Source organism: Dermacentor variabilis, chromosome 3 (assembly GCF_050947875.1).
Source record: "Dermacentor variabilis isolate Ectoservices chromosome 3, ASM5094787v1, whole genome shotgun sequence".
NCBI lineage: Eukaryota > Metazoa > Arthropoda > Arachnida > Ixodida > Ixodidae > Dermacentor > Dermacentor variabilis.
The window spans coordinates 120,979,169-120,997,647 of NC_134570.1; the positions used below are offsets into that span (position 1 = coordinate 120,979,169).

Here is an 18,479-nt window from a genome sequence, read left to right on the forward strand (position 1 = left end):
GTTCGTAAAGGTTTATCTCACAGGCGAACCTGTGAGATTCACATTATTTCATTTCACTTTTGCGGGCTTACGCGTCTTTATGCTGAACGGTCGGCATTATTCCCAATTACACTAGTAAAGGTGCCCCCCCTTAACTTGAATAAGATAGTTACCCTGCGTTGCCCGCCCCCCCCCCCACCCTGAAAAACTATCCTTGGTACGTGCCTGTCGTGAATCAATACGTCTATGTTTACATTTTGATGCCATCAGCAGTGGCATTGAAATCTGATAACCTCAGCTTAGGCTGAAAACAGCAAATCGAGAAAAAGAAATCTCACATTCGTCGACCCCCCCCCCCTCACCGACCAATTGTGAAACGAGTGGCCATCGAGATAGTTACTCTCATTGCGCAATAAACTAGCATCTCTGTGCAAGTACCACTTGATACATGTAATGAATCTTGAGCAATATTCCTGATTTGTCGAAGCACTCTTAGTCAAAGTGAAATCAGGAAACTTACCATAACATTTAATATTGTTTGAGCATGTCGTTTTGCCTGATCTCTCAAGCAAAGTATACATCGCGTCTGGTTGGATAGCAGCACTAGTCCCAATGAACGTGGACCAGATGGTCCACGTTCATTGTGGGCCTAATTCGCCCATTACAAAGAAGAGTGCTAGGCAAAATAAACTCAATAAATAGATCTGTTATGAACCAAACTTATTCGAGCATACAATGGCTGAAATTGACGCGCCAAAATAAAACACATCAACACCCGTTTTGTTGTTTTACTCCAATGCGGGTGTTTATGTGGGTTGTATTTTTTCTGCTCTAATGTCAGCAAATATGCGAAGTGGCCCGGAATAAGTGGGGTACGCTTTGAAATACTATAATGAAGAAACACGACTTACTGTACTCTGTGGAAGCCAAATAAATGCTCATACTTATTGCTCGGTGTAAAAGGTATAATCAGCGACTTCAAACATTGAAAGAACGCTAAAGAACGCATAAACCACACGTGACAGTCATGTGCTCACGTATTCGCTATTGTAGGCGGATGGCATGCCATGCCTTAGAGTTCTCACTTTCCAGGCTGAGAATTTTCATTTTGTTGTGAAGATTCCCCTCGTCGTCTTCCATCGCCATTATCTCCTCCATGAACCCGTCATACGTGGTAGAAGGGTTCGGTGATCGGGGATTTTCAGCTCTTGACACCAGGTGGCGGTCGGCATCCAGCTCACGTGATGACGTTTCGGGGCCACTTCCGGTGTTGGCTTCACCAGCAGCGTGGTCGAACTGACGGCACCGTTTGAAACGCTTGAGAGGAACCTCTGCGCATTGCACAAGAAACGGCAGGCCGTTGGTTAGGTGCCCCGAATATAAGAATCGTACCAGTCAAGCTAGCGCTCGATACCCACACGAACAATAAGATATACACAGAATATTTCCATCGCTGCAAAACGGTTGGTGGCAATACAAGAAAGAAGAGGCTCAAGTGGTATCAGGAAGAATGACCTGTCGCGCTCCATTATTCAAACCTTATAGATTGATGTTATTCGAATCTCTCTATATGTAGCTTCTTGTATTAAGAAAGCAATAATTATATTGCGGAGAATGAACCGTATGCAGCTTTTATGTACTTTATGTATATCCCATTCGACTAAATCCTCTTATATTATTAACTTAGGGCGCATTACTTGCCAGGACCACGATTTTACTTTGAGGCACGCCGTGGTGGTGGCCTCCGGAATAATTCTGACCGCCTGAGATTCCTTAAAGGGAGCACGACACCCAATTTTCGACCATCATCCCTATTGTGTGAGGCAATCCTTTGGCGTGCAAGAACTCGTTGGGCAAAGTTATGCCCATTCGAGCTAGAAGCAATTTGTAATAGAATTATTTGTATTATACTCGAACGGCATGACAGTCGGGCCACACTGGCACACTCGCGAGCCGTGACGTCACAAGCTTCATGCTTGCCCAGCTAACATAAACATTCCGTTGAAAAACCGTGCTTCAGCTGCGCGCGCATTCGAGAAACTTCTGCTTTGTTCAGCATGCATTTACAATTGTTCAATTGGCAGTGGCTGAAACAATGCCATAGCGGCGCCCATGTACAGCTGCGGTCCAGAGTGAACGAAGCAAGGAGTTCTCGTCATAGTTCGTTCTTCATGTTCACCAAGCAGCCCGTCAAGCCTAAGGCTTGCGAGAGCAATGTGGGCTGGAAGGAATGGCTCTCATGTGACAGTTTTGCTTTGATCTCGGAAAACATCATGCCAAACATCTACAACGACGATTTGCGCCTCTTCGATAAGTTTAGCATACCCGTGAAAACGCCCACGCTGCCGCCAGACGCAGTACCGACCATGTTCGCCCACCGTCGCATAAAGCGAGCCAAACGTAAGCATTGCTATTTTTTTACAGATATGGGGTGCACCGCGCAAGAAAGCAAGTTCAAGTAAAGGTTCAGCCAAGCGTACATCGCACAAAATCCTTCCACCGCGCATACATGTGCGCGGGAATTCATTTTTAAAAGGAACACGCAGCTTCAGGGGTATAAAAGACGAAAAAAACTGGTGGGAACGCTCGCCATCTTAACAATATTCTAATTTTGTTTAGTACGCATCCAAGACACATGCATGCATGGAATGTATTCCAGCAAACAATCTACGCGCCTGATAATTTTCATTCTGTGAAGTTGCGAGAACCTTTTTCTACCGTGAGCGGCTGATTAACCAGCGCTGCACGCATGAAACATGGTGAAATAAAGCTACATCAACAGTGCGAAAAGGCATAAGCAGCATTTCGCGCATACTCCGGCAACACCAACGTCGCCATTTATGTTCACCACGTTTACTACGCTGCGCCAAAACAATCGTCATCAGCAATAGCTCATACCCCCGCATGCAAGCAAAGATGCAATGACCCATACCTCCGTAAGGAATATCTCATACGTCCTTAAGACAGAGGCCCCATGCACTGAGCAAAGTGACGCGAACAGTTCACACGTTCGTTGAATTCATCCATACAACGCATAGAACAGCACAGCTTTCAATAATGAACAAACTAAGCACAAGCATCCGAACCATCCATTAAGCATTGCATACTCCCTTCGGAAGTACGCTACGGCGGAGGATACTAGACGAGCGATCAAAGAGATTTAGACGTGTGGAGCGGCTGGACCAAGGTGTTCCACCACGAGTGCGAATTTGACCTCCTGAAAGGATGCAAGGTAACGTCGAAGAGAAACCTTGCTGACGCGAGTTTCACTCCGTTACACGAGCACGCGAAGCCGCAGCTAAAGGTCGAAGACTAGCCGAAGAAGCCGAACTGCGAAAGCAGCAACGCGACGATGAGAGACGGCAGCGTCGAGACGAGGCCGAAGCTCGCAGACAGCGGCTTGCCACACGTGTACTTCACACTGCTTCTCGTTATGCCTTGAAAGAAGTCTGTCTCCTCCGATCGCATAACTTAATTGAGTACCAAATGTGTAGCAGGCTTTCTCCTTCACGTGTTACAGAAGTGTAAACTGCTGCCGAACTTTTTCGTATAAATGATTTCCCTAAATTTAATTCATTACACTTGCGGTGCACATATCGAGAGTACACGTTTTATAACACGCTCCAAAACATCCACTTCGATTTATTGCACCGAGCTGCCTGCTGTGTGGATGTTTTCTTTGCGCCAGAACGAAAGCCCGCAAAAAGAAAAACTGCAGACACAACGACCACAGCCAGTTTCCAACATGATGCCATGGAAGCAGGCGCGCTCTATACACCACACATGACAGTTGAATCAATTTTAACGAGCATTCATGTCAGTATGGGCGCTCATTTACTCCTACCAACAAGCCTCGCCTGGTTGTGCACATCTTGCGACAGTGGCAATCACACTGCCAAAGCCAAATCAATTAATATATTATCGTAAGATTTCGATTTCCACCTTGCTTCAACGCGAGCATGGTGCAACAGAGAAACCACGTGGAACTTCGATCTGTCATAGTGGTGACATAAATGTGTGATCACATGGTTTAATTACTTCTTCCATGGCGTGTTTCAGAGAACCTCTGCAGCAGTGTGCAAGAAGTAAACGCGGTAGGCTATTCTTACTTCGGGGGCTTTCGTTCAGATGCTGTAAAAAGAGCACCGCAAGGGATGCGCATCGGCAAAATATTGATGAGCTTTAATCCAGCCTGAAACGTAGTGCTTAAATACCTGCTGTAGTTGTAATATCGAACATTTCAATAATAACTTCAAAGTCATTATCGAGTAACAATACCAAAATTCTGGAATGCTTCTGTTAGTACTGTAGGGACTAGATGCTGTTGGTATTAACTGAAAAGACGGAGACGCGTGATTAATAAAACGTGCCACACAATAAAAGAGACATCCTGTATGTGATTTGCACATCTAAAAAGATATTATATAAAGAGAAATAAAATTTGCCACTCAGTAACAAACAGCAACGGAAAGTCATGACATACTCATAGAATTGAAAAAATGCTAACCACCACGGCAGGCAATGCGCTGCCGGGCTACGGGGGCTGGCGAAGACCCGGATCTGGTAACAGCGTCGCCGGGCGCAGCTCGCTTGGAGGCCACGGCATTGTCTGGTGCTGCTGACCTGCCTAAGCATTCGAACACCACGCGACCACTGGGCAAGGTGAAACGCACTCGCCGTGATTTCCGAGTTGACGTTCGTAGGCAGGAGTTAAAATTTGCCATGGCGGGCAACAGTTCATTTCCGGCTGGCATGGCTTGTTTGCTTGGAGAAGTGACTGAAGTGGAAATCCACACTCAAAGAAGCCAGGCGTGCGAGTGAAATTCTCAACGCTCGTCAGCCGACAGTCGCTTTCTTCCTTTCCCTCGCCCAATACACTGACCAATGAGGTGCTTTTGACATTGCATGTCAGGTCTCATTTAGTAACCTTGGTGATGCATTGTTGGGAATGGCTTTTAGTTGACGGCGCGCTCTTTCTTGGAACCCCTTGACCTCGGGACGCCAGGCTCGTAAACATTCTTTTTTCCCGGAACCGTCCCCCCTCCCCTAACTTCTCTGGCGCAACCACCATCACTAGCATCTAGCATCGCGATTTAATCCTGCCCAACAGGGGGGCTCTCCACGTGCAAATTTTGTACGCGCTTGTTCGTGTGTTCTGAGTAGAGTTGGAGGATACGTGCGGAAGATACTCTTTCGCGCGCCTTTACCAATCCATGCAGCAGTTCACTGCGGAATGGTTGGCGCTGCGTATGTAGACCGTTGTCCTGTAACTTATTACAGTGAGAGCAGTCGCCGATGCTCCATGACTTCCAGCGGGATTTACATGACTCTCTTATGACGCGGTATGCGACAGACGTCCTTCTCGTTTCGCTCACCTATCCCACTCTCATCTCTAATGAGTTGAACTTACGTTCGTCATGGGAAATGCGGTGAAGCTGATACGAATAACATGTCGCTTTGTGCTCGCCTTATTTGGACGCTCCCGCACCCAATGCGCACATTCAATACGCACCTGAAAAACGTTTCGAGTTTCCGACGAAGATATTAAATTTTCCCAGTCAACGCTTCCGCGTTTGCTTTCTGGTTAATGCTGCAAAACATGTTCTTGCGCTTGTCTCCCGCCGGCATCCGATCTACCGAAGTCACGTCATAGCTCGAGCATGGCGGAGTGAAGCCTCATCGCTTGAGAGCTATTTATGCGTTTTATTTATGTGTTCTATTTATTTATATATTTATTTTTGAATGCCGGAAGGCTCTACAAAGAGAGCGGTGAAAGAAAAGAATGCATGTCCTGTGCCGTTAGCAGATACAATAATTATTCTTTTTAAGTTGTCTAGTACGTCTGCCTAACTGAAAGTGTGTTTTCTGCGCTTATTAAACGGCTATGAATTACATTGCATAAGAAAGGTTACTTTCTGTGCTTTTCAGTGACGCCTAATATTATCTCCTAGCCTGAAGCGTTACATGAACGCAACCAATACTATGTGAGCAAGAAACAGCGTTCTTGCTGTGCTATAGCCCCTTTCTCAATGCGCTTCCGGCAAAGCTGATCAACATACCAAAATGAAGTTTGCCGTACGTTTAAATGAAATATTATAGAAGGTTTCTGTGAAGTAATATTCAGTGTAAATCAACTAGAAATTTATGTAGGCGCTAATAAGAATGGGCAAAACAATAAAAGAATATGAATTATTACTTTTTTTTTTGCCTTCTCAACGCAAAACAATATTTAGTGGCTCGATAGGCTACAGTGAACCTATCACCTTTGTGAAGTGGTTTTGTGCTCTGATGAGGAGTTCATGAGTTATTTTTATTTGAAATTTGCAGTTTATGGGTATACTTGGTCGCGAATTACCGAAGAATATTCAAAACTATTCAAGCTGTAACTCTGATATTTTCAATAGTCAAGCAGCAAGCCCTTCTCTGCGATTTTATGAAGAGAAAATTGTATTATATTGAATAAGGAGTCTACAAGGGAGCTGTGAATTTAGCTCAATTTTCTGCTTTCCAGGTCCGTGAAAATTGATATTCTTTTTCGTGTACACGCTAATTTGCAACGAGTGTTGCACATTGGTAGACTTATACAATGTCTTGTATTTACTTGCACTAACTAGTTTTATTAAGCCGTGCTTGAAGCAAAGCATTTCCAATAAATAAGTCTCGCAGGCGCTTTTTGCTAGTAGCGCCATCTGTGCAAAAAAAAATATCAAGCGGGTTCACGTACTTGATACCTCCGGAGCATCTGCTCTTCTTGAACAGTCTTTTCACCGGTGGAAGCGATCAGGTGTGCAACAGACGTTGACTAAGTATACGCAGTCTGAGAACTTCGCTCTTCAAAAGTCCATGCTGCAGCTCATTTCACTGCTGAGCCCGTTTTACTCTTGAAACTTCGCTGCCAACTGAAATGAAACTTGACCGTAAAATGGTTGCAGCAAAGCAATCGTTTTATTTCAGTTCAATAATGAATTAGGCTCTCGCCGTTCCACTATAATATACGAAGGAAAAGGCATAAAATTACGCGCTTATAAGTTTATTTTTGTGGTTGCCACCTTATTTAAGTAACAGGAAAAGAGCAAACTATTTGCAGCCTCGTTGAGGAACAGTGACTGGCGGTTATGAATTCGTGGACGAGTCTTCATTGCAGACTTAAGTTGTAACCGACTATAGGCAGAAGTTTAGGCTATTGTGCCATTGCGCCAAATAGAATTGCAGATAAAGTAAGATTCCAGAAATTTGCTGGGTGCCAACTTTTGTTCGCATGTGACTGTGGAAGCGTTCTTGAAGTGCACGCAGAACTTGCCGTGGTATCTTTCTATTTCTAGGCTCGTACGACGATATCTGCAAACTTGTTTTCTCCACGTGGTGAGGTGTCACGAGTGTGACGGATTGCTGTGTTTGCCCTATTCTACGCGACACCGGTTCAACGATAGGATTACCAGCAAACAATGAGGGAGCCTCATCTCTCCGAATGCAGTGAAAAGTGCGATGGCTGCGTGACCTGTAGCATTCCTAGCCGCGCGCTACAAACCAAATGTCACGTGTTACAGCGCCCGAGAAAATTTTGAAACACGTGATTTCCAGTAGGTGGTCTTCTCATTGAAAGATATCTTGCATTTACCCGCGTAATCATCGCACAGTACAGCTGTCCTATAACCAGGTGGGGGTGCATTGACCACTTTCAAGGTCGCAGAAAAATGGCCGTGAAGTGCAATAGAAACACCCTCCTGGCCGCTGCGAGCCTTCGCATGTCACCCCTGCCTACATTGGCGATAGCCTTCGTCTTTCTCTCCCTTGTGGGCACGATTGAACGTGCGTCTGTTGACGTTTCGGTTATTCACAAGCTGCCTGCCTGATTTGCTTTCCTTCGTTTTTTTTTTTTTATAATGCCGCTGTATGTACTCGGAACTTCGCACTTCTGCTAAAGCACCACTGTAGGTTCGCACAAGTTTGCATTCACGGTTGTTTTCTTTGACTTTGACATGAGCCAATGCACGTGATGGTATTCATGACGCCGCTAAATATACGTATGCTTGTGGTCAAAAACAACTTTCTTTTTATGCCGTTGTATGTGCATGCGCAAGTTTGTAAAGTTTTTATTCACGTTCTTTCTTTTTTTTCCTCTCTCTCGCTTATTTCTTTTTTTTACGGAGAAAATATGCATAAATTGGAACTCTGTGTGCTTGCAATCACGCTCTTGATGATGTCAGTAATTTCCTGTTATTTTTCCTACGTGCTTCTATTCTTCGAACTATTTCTGTGCCGGATCCCGTGATTCTATGCGTGATATATACCGGGTGTCCTGTAAACAATAAAATATGCAAATACCACGCAGTTGGACAGAACAAAGGTAATGTTGTTTGCCGTCGCTTGGGGATACTCATATTTCTTTCGCCTAATTAATCAACTTTTCAAATATTATAGTTAGGATAACATGAAAAACTCCCGATAGAGCTTTCTGTTGCTCAATACGTGCTACAGAAAAGGGTTTTTCCCAGCGCGAAAGAACTCCGGGAATACACGCAAAGTGCCTCGAGCAGCCAGTCGCGCGGCAATTTTGAGTATATTTAAGGGATTCTTTCACGCTCGGAAAAACTTTATCAGGAGTTTTTCATCTCGCTCTAAAGTTTTCTGATTGACACTTTTTATCTCATTATAATGTTTAAAGGGATACGGACACAAAAATTGGTGGGTGGTTTTCTGCGTCAGAACAAAAGTTGAACTGTTAAAAATCACGAATACAACAAGCTGCTTAGAAAAAAAGAACGAGAAACACCTTTCTTTTGCGATTTTCTGTTGCGCCTTGCCTCCAAGCGGCCGCCGGGAGAAGCTGAAACTTGACGTCATGACACCCCCGCGTGCCCGCGCGCGCGCGGCCAAGGTCAGCCACAGCCGGCGCAGTCTTTCCGGAGTGTCGGTGCCTTGCAGTGTTTGTTTATCGCCGTCGGCTATGTTCGCACGTGGTCTGTCTGAAACATTATCCCCGTCAGCGCTCCATGCAGGTGGTGCATCTTACACGCGTGTTCGCACGGTCGTCGATCGGTATTGAAGCATTCATCGTGGCGGAAGAAAATGCCCAGACATTACTGCGCCCACGGCTGTTATATCAGCATTATCGGTCGTGACACGCCGTCGCGCACGTTTCCCAGAGACAAGAAGGTGCGTGAACCTTGCATACGTGCCTGTCAGCCACCACACCCAGCATGGAGACTTCTAAAAAATGGCTTCATTTGCGCGGACCACTTCGTCGACGATGCTTATGCGACCCGCCCGGCTGTGCTCAAAAGCCTTGGCATGCCGCTCAAAAGGCTCCTGTTGAGGCAATACAATTCAAAGAGCGGGTGCTTAGTGATGCATTCGTAACTGTTAGCTGTGTCCGCCAACTTCTGTTGTTCTGGCAACAGACCCTCTCTCTTTCTGTATGCATGTAGCCGCAGCGGTGACCGCAGGAGTGCCTGTTGAAAGAAGGGAAATTAGCCTTTCATTGGCTGTGCAGGAACAGATATTCTCGGCTTGTGACAGAAATTGTCTACCCTGCGGATGCATGTGTTTATCACAAAACAAAATAGTCATGTTGTTTACGCTCTCGCTGCGTTTAATATTGAACGACAGCATACGAGCGCTCTTTTAATTGATCAAATATACAAAACACAGCCAGTGAATAAACGCCAGACAACAGCATACATGTGTAGTAATCTAATATGCGCAGCACATTTATCTACATTGCCGTTTCACACGTTGCTTTTCAACCTCAAGCAAAAAATTACGGATTTTCATAGGTCTCTGAATAATCGTGCCGGGTTTCATGACTTGGTTGTTCGCGCAGCATTTCCCTATTAAATGTCACAGCCAAAGACTTTCCTTTGTCTATGGCCACAGAATCGATGTAGCTAAGTGATCTGGTCGACGAGTCCCTAGCGCTGCCGCCCATCTAAACGAGTTCAACCAGTAAATGACTTAATGGCGTGAATGTGAAAGTAGCCGTAAACACAGGGCTATGAAACGGGTGGGAAATTCTACACATGCCGTGCCTCGTCACGTAAAAACGAAGTGTGCAGCGATCGAAAGCCGACAGCGTAGGTAAGCACAAAGCGACGAGCTACGCTACCTACGGTTCAGCCGTAATAGCTCCCTTTCTGCCTCAACGCGGGTCACGAAACTAGGCATTTTGCATCCTACGTAACATAACTTTACGAACTGCTGCTGCTGCACTTCAAGTTTACTAGAAAAAGAAATTACCATGTTGCTGGCCCGGACTGCCTGACCGCCACGTTCAAGGCCGCCTGCTCTTCTTCGCCGCTTGACGCGGAAGGCTCGTAACCGTAAGCGGTTATATTTCTTGCTAAGTCGGAACGGTCCTCGTCTGCAGGCGTGTACTCATCGCTGGTAGAGGCAGCAGAACCCGAATCCATGCTCGCGATTGCGGCGGCGGTGCGCCTCGAATGACCGTGGCCGGCCGGCTGGCTATCCGACGGGGGTGTCGTGACGTCACGCCTTCCAACTCGCTTGGGCCGGGCGGCGTTGCGCGCGCTCACGAAAACGCCAAAAATAAAGCCATCCGCTGAAAAATGAGCGAAGTGACTACTTGTTTTCGGTGTACTCACACACTGAGGACTCATTTTCTGTATTATCGTAAAATGTTCAGATTTTGTGTCCGTATCCCTTTAAGAAGCTGAATTAGGACTAGTTATCCGTATTGCAAAACCCAGTACGCAGTGTCAAGTGCCACGCCGGATTATGGGTCCAGTGTCGCGCGCTGGATGCTGGGGCGCTGGGCAGGCACGGCGTACCGGGAGGCGTTTGGTACTGCTGCGATAAATAGCCCTAGCGCGTTAAATACTCCGTGCCTGGCCACTGTACACATTTATTTGAATACAGGAAGCAAAAGAGAGCGCTTTAGTCCGATAAAAAAGTAAAAATGCATCGTTCATGATTCCATCAACGGACCTACAGGTGCCAAGCCTTTACCACTACACCACGCCACCACATAGACATTGATGGATAATTTGCCATGGCAAGATCGATAAGCAGTTTTTTTTTCACAAAGATGTATATCGCACAGACATGGTAGATGCGCTATCGCCCAGCAACTAAAGCTCACGCCGGTACCAGAAAGAAATGTTGCTGTCCGTATTCAGTAGTATGCTTGGTAGTGCTACAACATCGAATTTTACTTGCGATTGGTATTTTAACATCGAAAAGAGTCCTAAATGAACCGACGACCCGGGAGGCTGTATGAGCTGTTACTGTCGATTTCGATAGCCGTTTCTTGTTCTTCACGCAAGGGATATGCAAAGTTTTCTGAGTTCAGCGATGCGCCTCAATCGACACGCCTGTCTAGTCATATATCTTCGTCAGAGAAGAGCAGGCTAGTGCTGGCAGCTTTTGGCGACAGCACATATACCTGTCTTTACGACGAATCGCATCGGCGCTCATCGCTTCTTGTGCTGGCACTGTAGACACGACAAAATGGTTTATTTAAGAGCACCGATGCGTAATCTAAAACATAGAGTGATTTATCCTTGTTAGACTTGTTGATTCCTGAGTCCAGACGCGCCGATAGCGTGCAGACGGACTCGGCGGATAAGCTAGGCCTAAGCTTCGATGAGGACCGATCTCGGCGCGGGTAGGTGCCGAAAGCTGAAATGTGTGTACTTGAGCCTGAGAACCTTCTCTTTAGTACAATAGGGAAAGTGGAAGCGCACGAATCGCCTCACCTTTGTTATCGGTGCGATAATAACAATTTGCGGTAGGCTTTGAACTCGGGTTATCGCTAACTTCCAGGGCGTCTGAACGACTTCTGTATTTCATGTCCACTCAACAACACGGCGACAACGGCGACAACTCCCAGTCATATGTTACGTGCAAACTTCTAAAAACGCGGCGTTTGCGTGGTTTCGTTCAAGAATTTGGCTATCCGCCCTGTCAAAAGGGAAAATGCAAAAAACCAAAGCTATCTTCAGTGTCAAACGTGCATGAATAAACAGGCAGCTCATGCACCTTTATACCAAGCTGCGACACGAAATAGAGTTTATGACCCCAAGATATAGCGTTATTTGGGACAAGAAACTAGTATCAAGCGATGAAATTGTATAAAGCATTTATTATTCAGCAGCGCTCGTCCTTGCGTAGTGTAACCAGTGTGACACAAACACAACCAGCGCAGTTTCCAGTGCAAACCAGCGACCTGCAGCGAGAACCAGCGCCTGTACAGCACAAAGCAGTGTGCCCCAGTGTCATGGCAGTGAAACCAGAGTCTCGTCAGTATGACCTAGCTCTTATCCAGCGTTCTCACTTGTGTCCCAATGAGTGCCAGCGAGCTCCATGTGCTCAGTGCGATCCAATGTAAAAAAACGCGCTGGTTTCACACTGGAATGCACTGGAAGACGCTGGTTTTTGCAATAGGGAACGGTGCATATGACCTTTATCTTTAAAATCCTACACAATGATGACCTTGAGGTTACGGCCTCCGCACTGGCGTCGCGCACACTACATGAGGGCTAGCAGCAAAGAATGCCAAAACATCCGTTTCCGTTTCTTGAGCTACCGTCGCAGTCATGTGTCGCTTTCTTGGGAAGCCACCCGTCTCGCAAAGGACTTCGCACATACTAAGCGTCGTTGACGGACTAGGGCGTCTTCCACAATGGCACATCCGGAATAGCTTGGCTGCCTTCCTCTTGTCGCCGTGCGCCGCCCCCAGAGCCAGGATTATTTTGGTTTTCTGATCATTCGTGAAGGCATGACTGTCTTCTTGAAGAGCAGGTCAGTGGCGTGGTACTGTTGAGATCTAACGTTATTTTATCTACATACTGGCACGTCAACCAAAAATGATTTACGTAACCGACAACAGCATATCATAGAGAAAGGATTCAACAAGAGCGGACACTGCCATAGAGCTCAGCGACCGAATCGACTGCAGCACACCAAGCCGCTGGAGTTAACATCTGAACCACACTTCCGGTTTCGGTTTTGGGCGCGCGGGTTAAGCTGGCACGCGTTACGCCGGCTGTGCTGATCGACGCGTTTCTTTTTTCTTTTTGCTTCTACAGCTAATTCGCGCGCGGTTTTCGTGTGGAATCGTGTTATTAATAATTAAAAATGATTGCGAACGATCTTTACAAGCCTCCGTCGATTATGTGCCACGTGCGATTTCATGAAGACGCAAGACGGCCTTGTGAAATGAGGAAATGTTTGTTTTATTCTATATAAGTGATCGTTGCGGGCTTTTTGTGCATTCATCCAATGTTGTGGCACCAGGTAAGCAGCAGTAGTTCCCGTACACCGCTACACCGGACGACGTCAGCTGAAGAAAGTAAACTACAAGCATGTGTCATTTCGGTATTAACACATACGAATAATGCGTGTAGAGGCGAAACGTGCGAAAGTGGTGAATGGGCGGTATATTACAAACAAAAGCAGTTCGCTTTTACATACATGGCGTAGAAAATACCCGACTCATCCCAAGCAATACCGTGCAAACCACGTAAACATCCTCTTTCCAAGCATTCCCCTCTCCCTGGGACTTACTTCCGGTGCCTTGAGAGCACGAATACACGGGCTACAGCGCGTGTCCAAATGAACTTAGCTACAATCGACGCGATAGTGCGCTACAAATTACACAGAGGTGGCCACAACACAAGCCCTCATCCAGACCATGCTGGACGCTCGCAGAATCCCTTCTGCTCACACTCAGGACAAATGAGTGGGTACAAAGCCTGTCTTCAGTCTTTCAGAAGATAGAATTTTCGGGTTAAAAGTTCCTGGTGTTTGATCTCCTTAGCGTTATCTTTTGCGCATTCTGCCGGCGCAAGTAACACACTTCCGTGTTATCACTCTTGGCGATTGCTTGTCGCTTTTTTGTCAAGAGTGAGTACTGAAAGAAGGTTTAAGTTGTTGTGGGGCCATAAGCATTGTCACAAACTTGTCGCAGTAAGATTCAATACAAGCTAAACTTTGTCACCATGGCCGAGCTACCTTTCATTGCATCATGACAGGCGTGGCGAGTGGGCCTCAAGATTATCCCCAAATGCAACGAAATTAATTACAGTCATGTTGGGGGTCAGAGAAAGCGTCACGAACTTGTCTCAGTAAGATTCAGTACACGCGAAAGAAACTACGCCACTGGGCCGAACCGCTTTTCGCTAACTACGTCACAACGCCAGGCGCGACGAGCGGGCCTCAAAAGTACCAAAAAAAGTACCGGAAAAAATTTTCGACAACGTTGGGCGTCAGAGAAAGCGCCACAAACTTGTCTTGTCAGTGCATTAAAGCGCGAAACTTAACTTCGTCACAACGCCAGGCATGGCCACTGCGGTTGAAAAATACCGCAAAAGGTAACAAAATCAGTTACAATAATAGGGACTCTTAGCTTGTCCGCTATAACGGCAAACGGGTGTGGTTTGGGCGGATTGCCGGATGGGCGGGGGCGTAAAGCGCGAGACACACGGTACGACGCGGCGACTGATCCGACGTGCGGCAATCCGGTTTTCGGATGCTCCGGCTTGCCGCTCACGTCGATTCGAGACACACGGTGCGGAAAGTCATCGTGGCGCCGGTTAGTTGTAGCTCCGCCTAAAGCAGTGTTGCCCGACCGACCATACAACAACAAAAAAAGGTCGCCAAAATTTTTCTTTCTCCCTAACTATATTAAAATGTTGCGGAGAAATGAAATAAGTTAAGATCGGCATGTATTTATGCAAATAAACGATGTATTATATGTAGTAATACATTATTGGCTGTACGCGAAAGAAACTAGTACTGAGATGTTGGTAACAATTGCATTACGAAGGCAGGGGCTGCAAGCAAGTGTTTGTTCTGTGCTGCTTCTTGTTGCTTCGTGCTTTCTGCAAGTCAGGCGTGAGAGAAACTGAAATGGTCCTTACTCAGCGCCGGAAAAGACCGCTGTTACTGAAAAAGAAAGTTCTTCAAGAAAGCCTGGAAGAAGAACGCTACGCAGATGGTGGGTCCGACCCTCATGGAGAACGCGCCACGCCGAGAGCGAGTTTTTTACCATGGTACGTATCGTGAGTTTTGTTATCGCTTGCACAATGCTACTAATTACACGCGCCAGAACCTTTCGACAGCTTAAAACCCAATTTGAGCAATTTCGCGCGGCGATATTGCTTGTCGCTCGCCGCTCGATTTGATGTTTCGAGCGACTAGATAATGAAAAGCCGGCGGCAATCTGTGGCAGTGTTTCGTGCGTTGTACTCTTTTAAAGTATTAAATTCGAGATTTGAAAGCCAAAGAAACTCATTTCTTGTCGAGAATTGAATGCACGTTTCAGAAAGTTGGAAAGCCAGTACGTGCTATTTTTAGTAAACTTCACGTGGAGCAGCAGTGGAAGTCGATGTCAGTGAAAACTGCGAGTCCGCCGTTCACTGCGAAAATGCAGCGAAGCGCACCGCGCTTCCTCTTCGCCGCCCGCATGTGGTTTCAGTGGCAAGTGTTGAGGTGACGCTGCGCTAGTTTTGATCGAATGGGTATTGTATCCACATGTATCGCCGACTCAAGTGCAAGTTCACATTATTCGTCAAGTGCATTCTGCAATTTTTTGTTGGTGTGCTTAAAGAGAAAATTACTGGAAGTGTGCTTCCTGCTGCAGATGGAAAAAATGCGGGATGGCGACATCGACTACTTCAAAATATACAACCGCATGGTTCCCCAGCAGTTTGATTTCCTGCTAAGTCTTGTTGGAAGGGACCTGCAAAGGCTTCATTGCATTAGGGAGCCCATTTCGTCAGCGGAACGACTGGCCATGACGTTCAGGTAACAATGCCATGTAGTTGTAGTGCGGCCCTGTGTCCCAACACTGGCCATCTGCTGTAGGATACCATGCAGAATGATCAGTGGCTTCATTCTCAGCCTTTTCACTTACTTCTAATGGCCCATAATATAATAATATTTGGGGTTTTACGTGCCAAAACCACTTTCTGATTATGAGGCACGCCGTAGTGGAGGACTCCGGAAATTTTGACCACCTGGGGTTCTTTAACGTGCACCTAAATCTAAGCACACGGGTGTTTTCGCATTTCGCCCCCATCGAAATGCGGCCGCCGTGGCCGGGATTCGATCCCGCGACCTCGTGCTCAGCAGCCCAACACCATAGCCACTGAGCAACCACGGCGGGTCTAATGGCCCATGAAGCAGTTATTATGAAATATGTATATTCCACAATATCAATGTAGGTATTTGTCTTCTGGAGACCTGATTCAAGACATTGTACTCTCCTTCCGAGTGGGCATATCCACTGCACGCCTGGCTATCCGAATCACATGCAAGGCACTGTGGCACATGCTTCAGCCAATATGCATGCCCATAAGTACATTCATGTTTAATATTCTGGATGAAACAAGTAATGCTAAACACAGAATTTTCATTCACATGCCACCATTGCTATGCTGTGTACATATTAGTTCGCTAGATATGTGGTCACATTACAAAGCTCTATTCACATTGTGCATCGAGTTCTAACGACGAGCGTGGTGTGGCGGAGCAGCAAAGTGCAGTAAAGTGCATTGCTGTGCTGCAAAGAGGCGTGCCAGTAGCAGCTTGTTTGCAGTGTTAGTGTTTGTACTGTTTGGCAGCACTCAGGGATGTCATGCTAGCTAATAAAAATTGAACCGATCATCTCAATACAGGTTAAAAATGGTATGGTATGGTATGAATAACTTTATTTAGGTCCTGAGGGATCAGTCTGGGACTGATGCGGGCCACTCCCACGTCGGTACAGAGAGGCCGAGCCCCTCTGCCGTCACACGGGCCCTCTGGACAGCCCTGAGTTGGTCCGTCAGCACTTCACTGTGCAGCATCCGCTGCCACCACTGTTCACCTCGAGAACGATCACCGGCCAACGCCAAGCAGCGCCAAAGCATGTGTTCTAAATCGAGCAAACCCCCACACTTACTACAATAGAGTGAAACCCCGCAGTCCGGATTAATTTTATTCATGATGACCGGGTTAGGGTACGTACGTGTCTGCAGAAGCCTTAATGTAACCGCCTGTGGCCTATTTAATTTAGAATGTGGCAGGGGGAATGCCCTGCGCCCTAGGTAATAGTGCTTGGTGATTTCGTTGTAGGTTAACAGCTGGCCCCTGTACTCAGGAGCGGGAGATCCAGCCCCTTCAGGGAGTACACGGCACACTAATCCTCGTGCCTCCGTGTGCGCCACCTCGTTGAGGTTACGCGGGGCTCCCTCCACTGTCCCCATGTGCGCCGGGAACCAAGTAACTGTATGCGAAGTGATATCCCTACCCTTCAGCAGTCTGTTAGCTGGTTCCGCAACAAGTCCTCTCGAGAAGGCTTTAATCGCAGATCGCGAGTCACTAAACACCAAAACTCTTCTTGAATCAATTAGTGCTAGAGCAATAGCCACCTGTTCGGCAACCCCCAGATCTTTGGTATAAATGGAAGCAGCATTTCTAACGCTCCCTTTACCATCTACCACCACCACCGAATAAGCATTTTTACCATTAATCCATGCGGCGTCAACAAAAGCAGACTCCTCCTCCTGATCATTTGCCTCGCGCAACAAAGCCCTAGCTCTCGCGACCCGCCTCCCTACATTGTGCACGGGGTGCATATTCCGCGGAAACGGACGAACCATGATATTTGCCCTAAGGTTCACGTTCAACTCGTGTAGGGGCGCCTTAGCGTGCGACACAGCCACCGATTCTTCAATTGACTGTAAAATATACCTACCCGCGGGTGTACCTAGCAACCGCTCCCTCTGTGCAGTACGCTGAGCCTCGGCAATTTCATCTAAAGTATTATGCAAACCGAGTCGTAACAACATATCGTTTGACGTAGTCATAGGCAGACCAAGCGCAGCCTTGACGGCTTTTCTTATTAATGCTTCCAATTTCTTTTTCTCCCCCCTATTCCAATTTAGCATAGCTGCCACATACGAGAAATGACACATAATAAATGCGTGAACTAAGCGCATCGCACCTTCTTCTCCTAAACCCCTATGCCTATTAGAGATCCTTCTTATAAGTCTTATGGCCTCCTCCGTCTTCTTGGTGATACGCTGAATGGTTCTAATGTTCGATCCGCTCGCTTCAATACAAAACCCAGGGCCCTGATTGCTTCAACTTTGGGTATCACCGACCCTCCTCTAGTATGAATTCTAATGCAAGGCTCAACTTCCGGTACCCAACCCTTCGGCCTACGACCTAGCTTCTTAGATTTTAAGATCAACAACTCCGACTTTTTGGTGGAACACTTGAGCCCCATGAGACCCAGATACTCCTCTGCAAGCGTTACCACCTTCTGCAGCCTAGCCTCAAGCTCTCCATCACTACCACCGACACTCCATATAGTAATGTCATCCGCGTAGATAGAATAGCCAATATCCTGGACAGTGTCCAGTGTATTAGCCAACTTCGACATCGCCAGATTGAATAACATAGGCGAGAGTACGGATCCCTGCGGAGTACCACAGCAACCCAATTTAAAGACTTCCGACTTTATCTCCCCAAACTTGAGACATGTCCTTCTATCC

General features: G+C 46.7%; 1 protein-coding gene across 2 annotated transcripts in view; it reads right to left on the minus strand.

Moving 5' to 3' along the window:
• Positions 1 to 930: 930 nt before the first annotated feature.
• LOC142576239 (uncharacterized) overlaps positions 931 to 18,479 on the minus strand; it is a 138,631-nt gene continuing 121,082 nt past the window's right edge. For both annotated transcript variants that reach the window (XM_075686272.1, XM_075686273.1), the window contains one exon: positions 931 to 1,310. In XM_075686272.1, the coding sequence (XP_075542387.1) occupies positions 1,024 to 1,310 (287 nt within the window). In that variant the 3' untranslated portion in view covers positions 931 to 1,023. The remainder of the gene's footprint in view (positions 1,311 to 18,479) is intronic.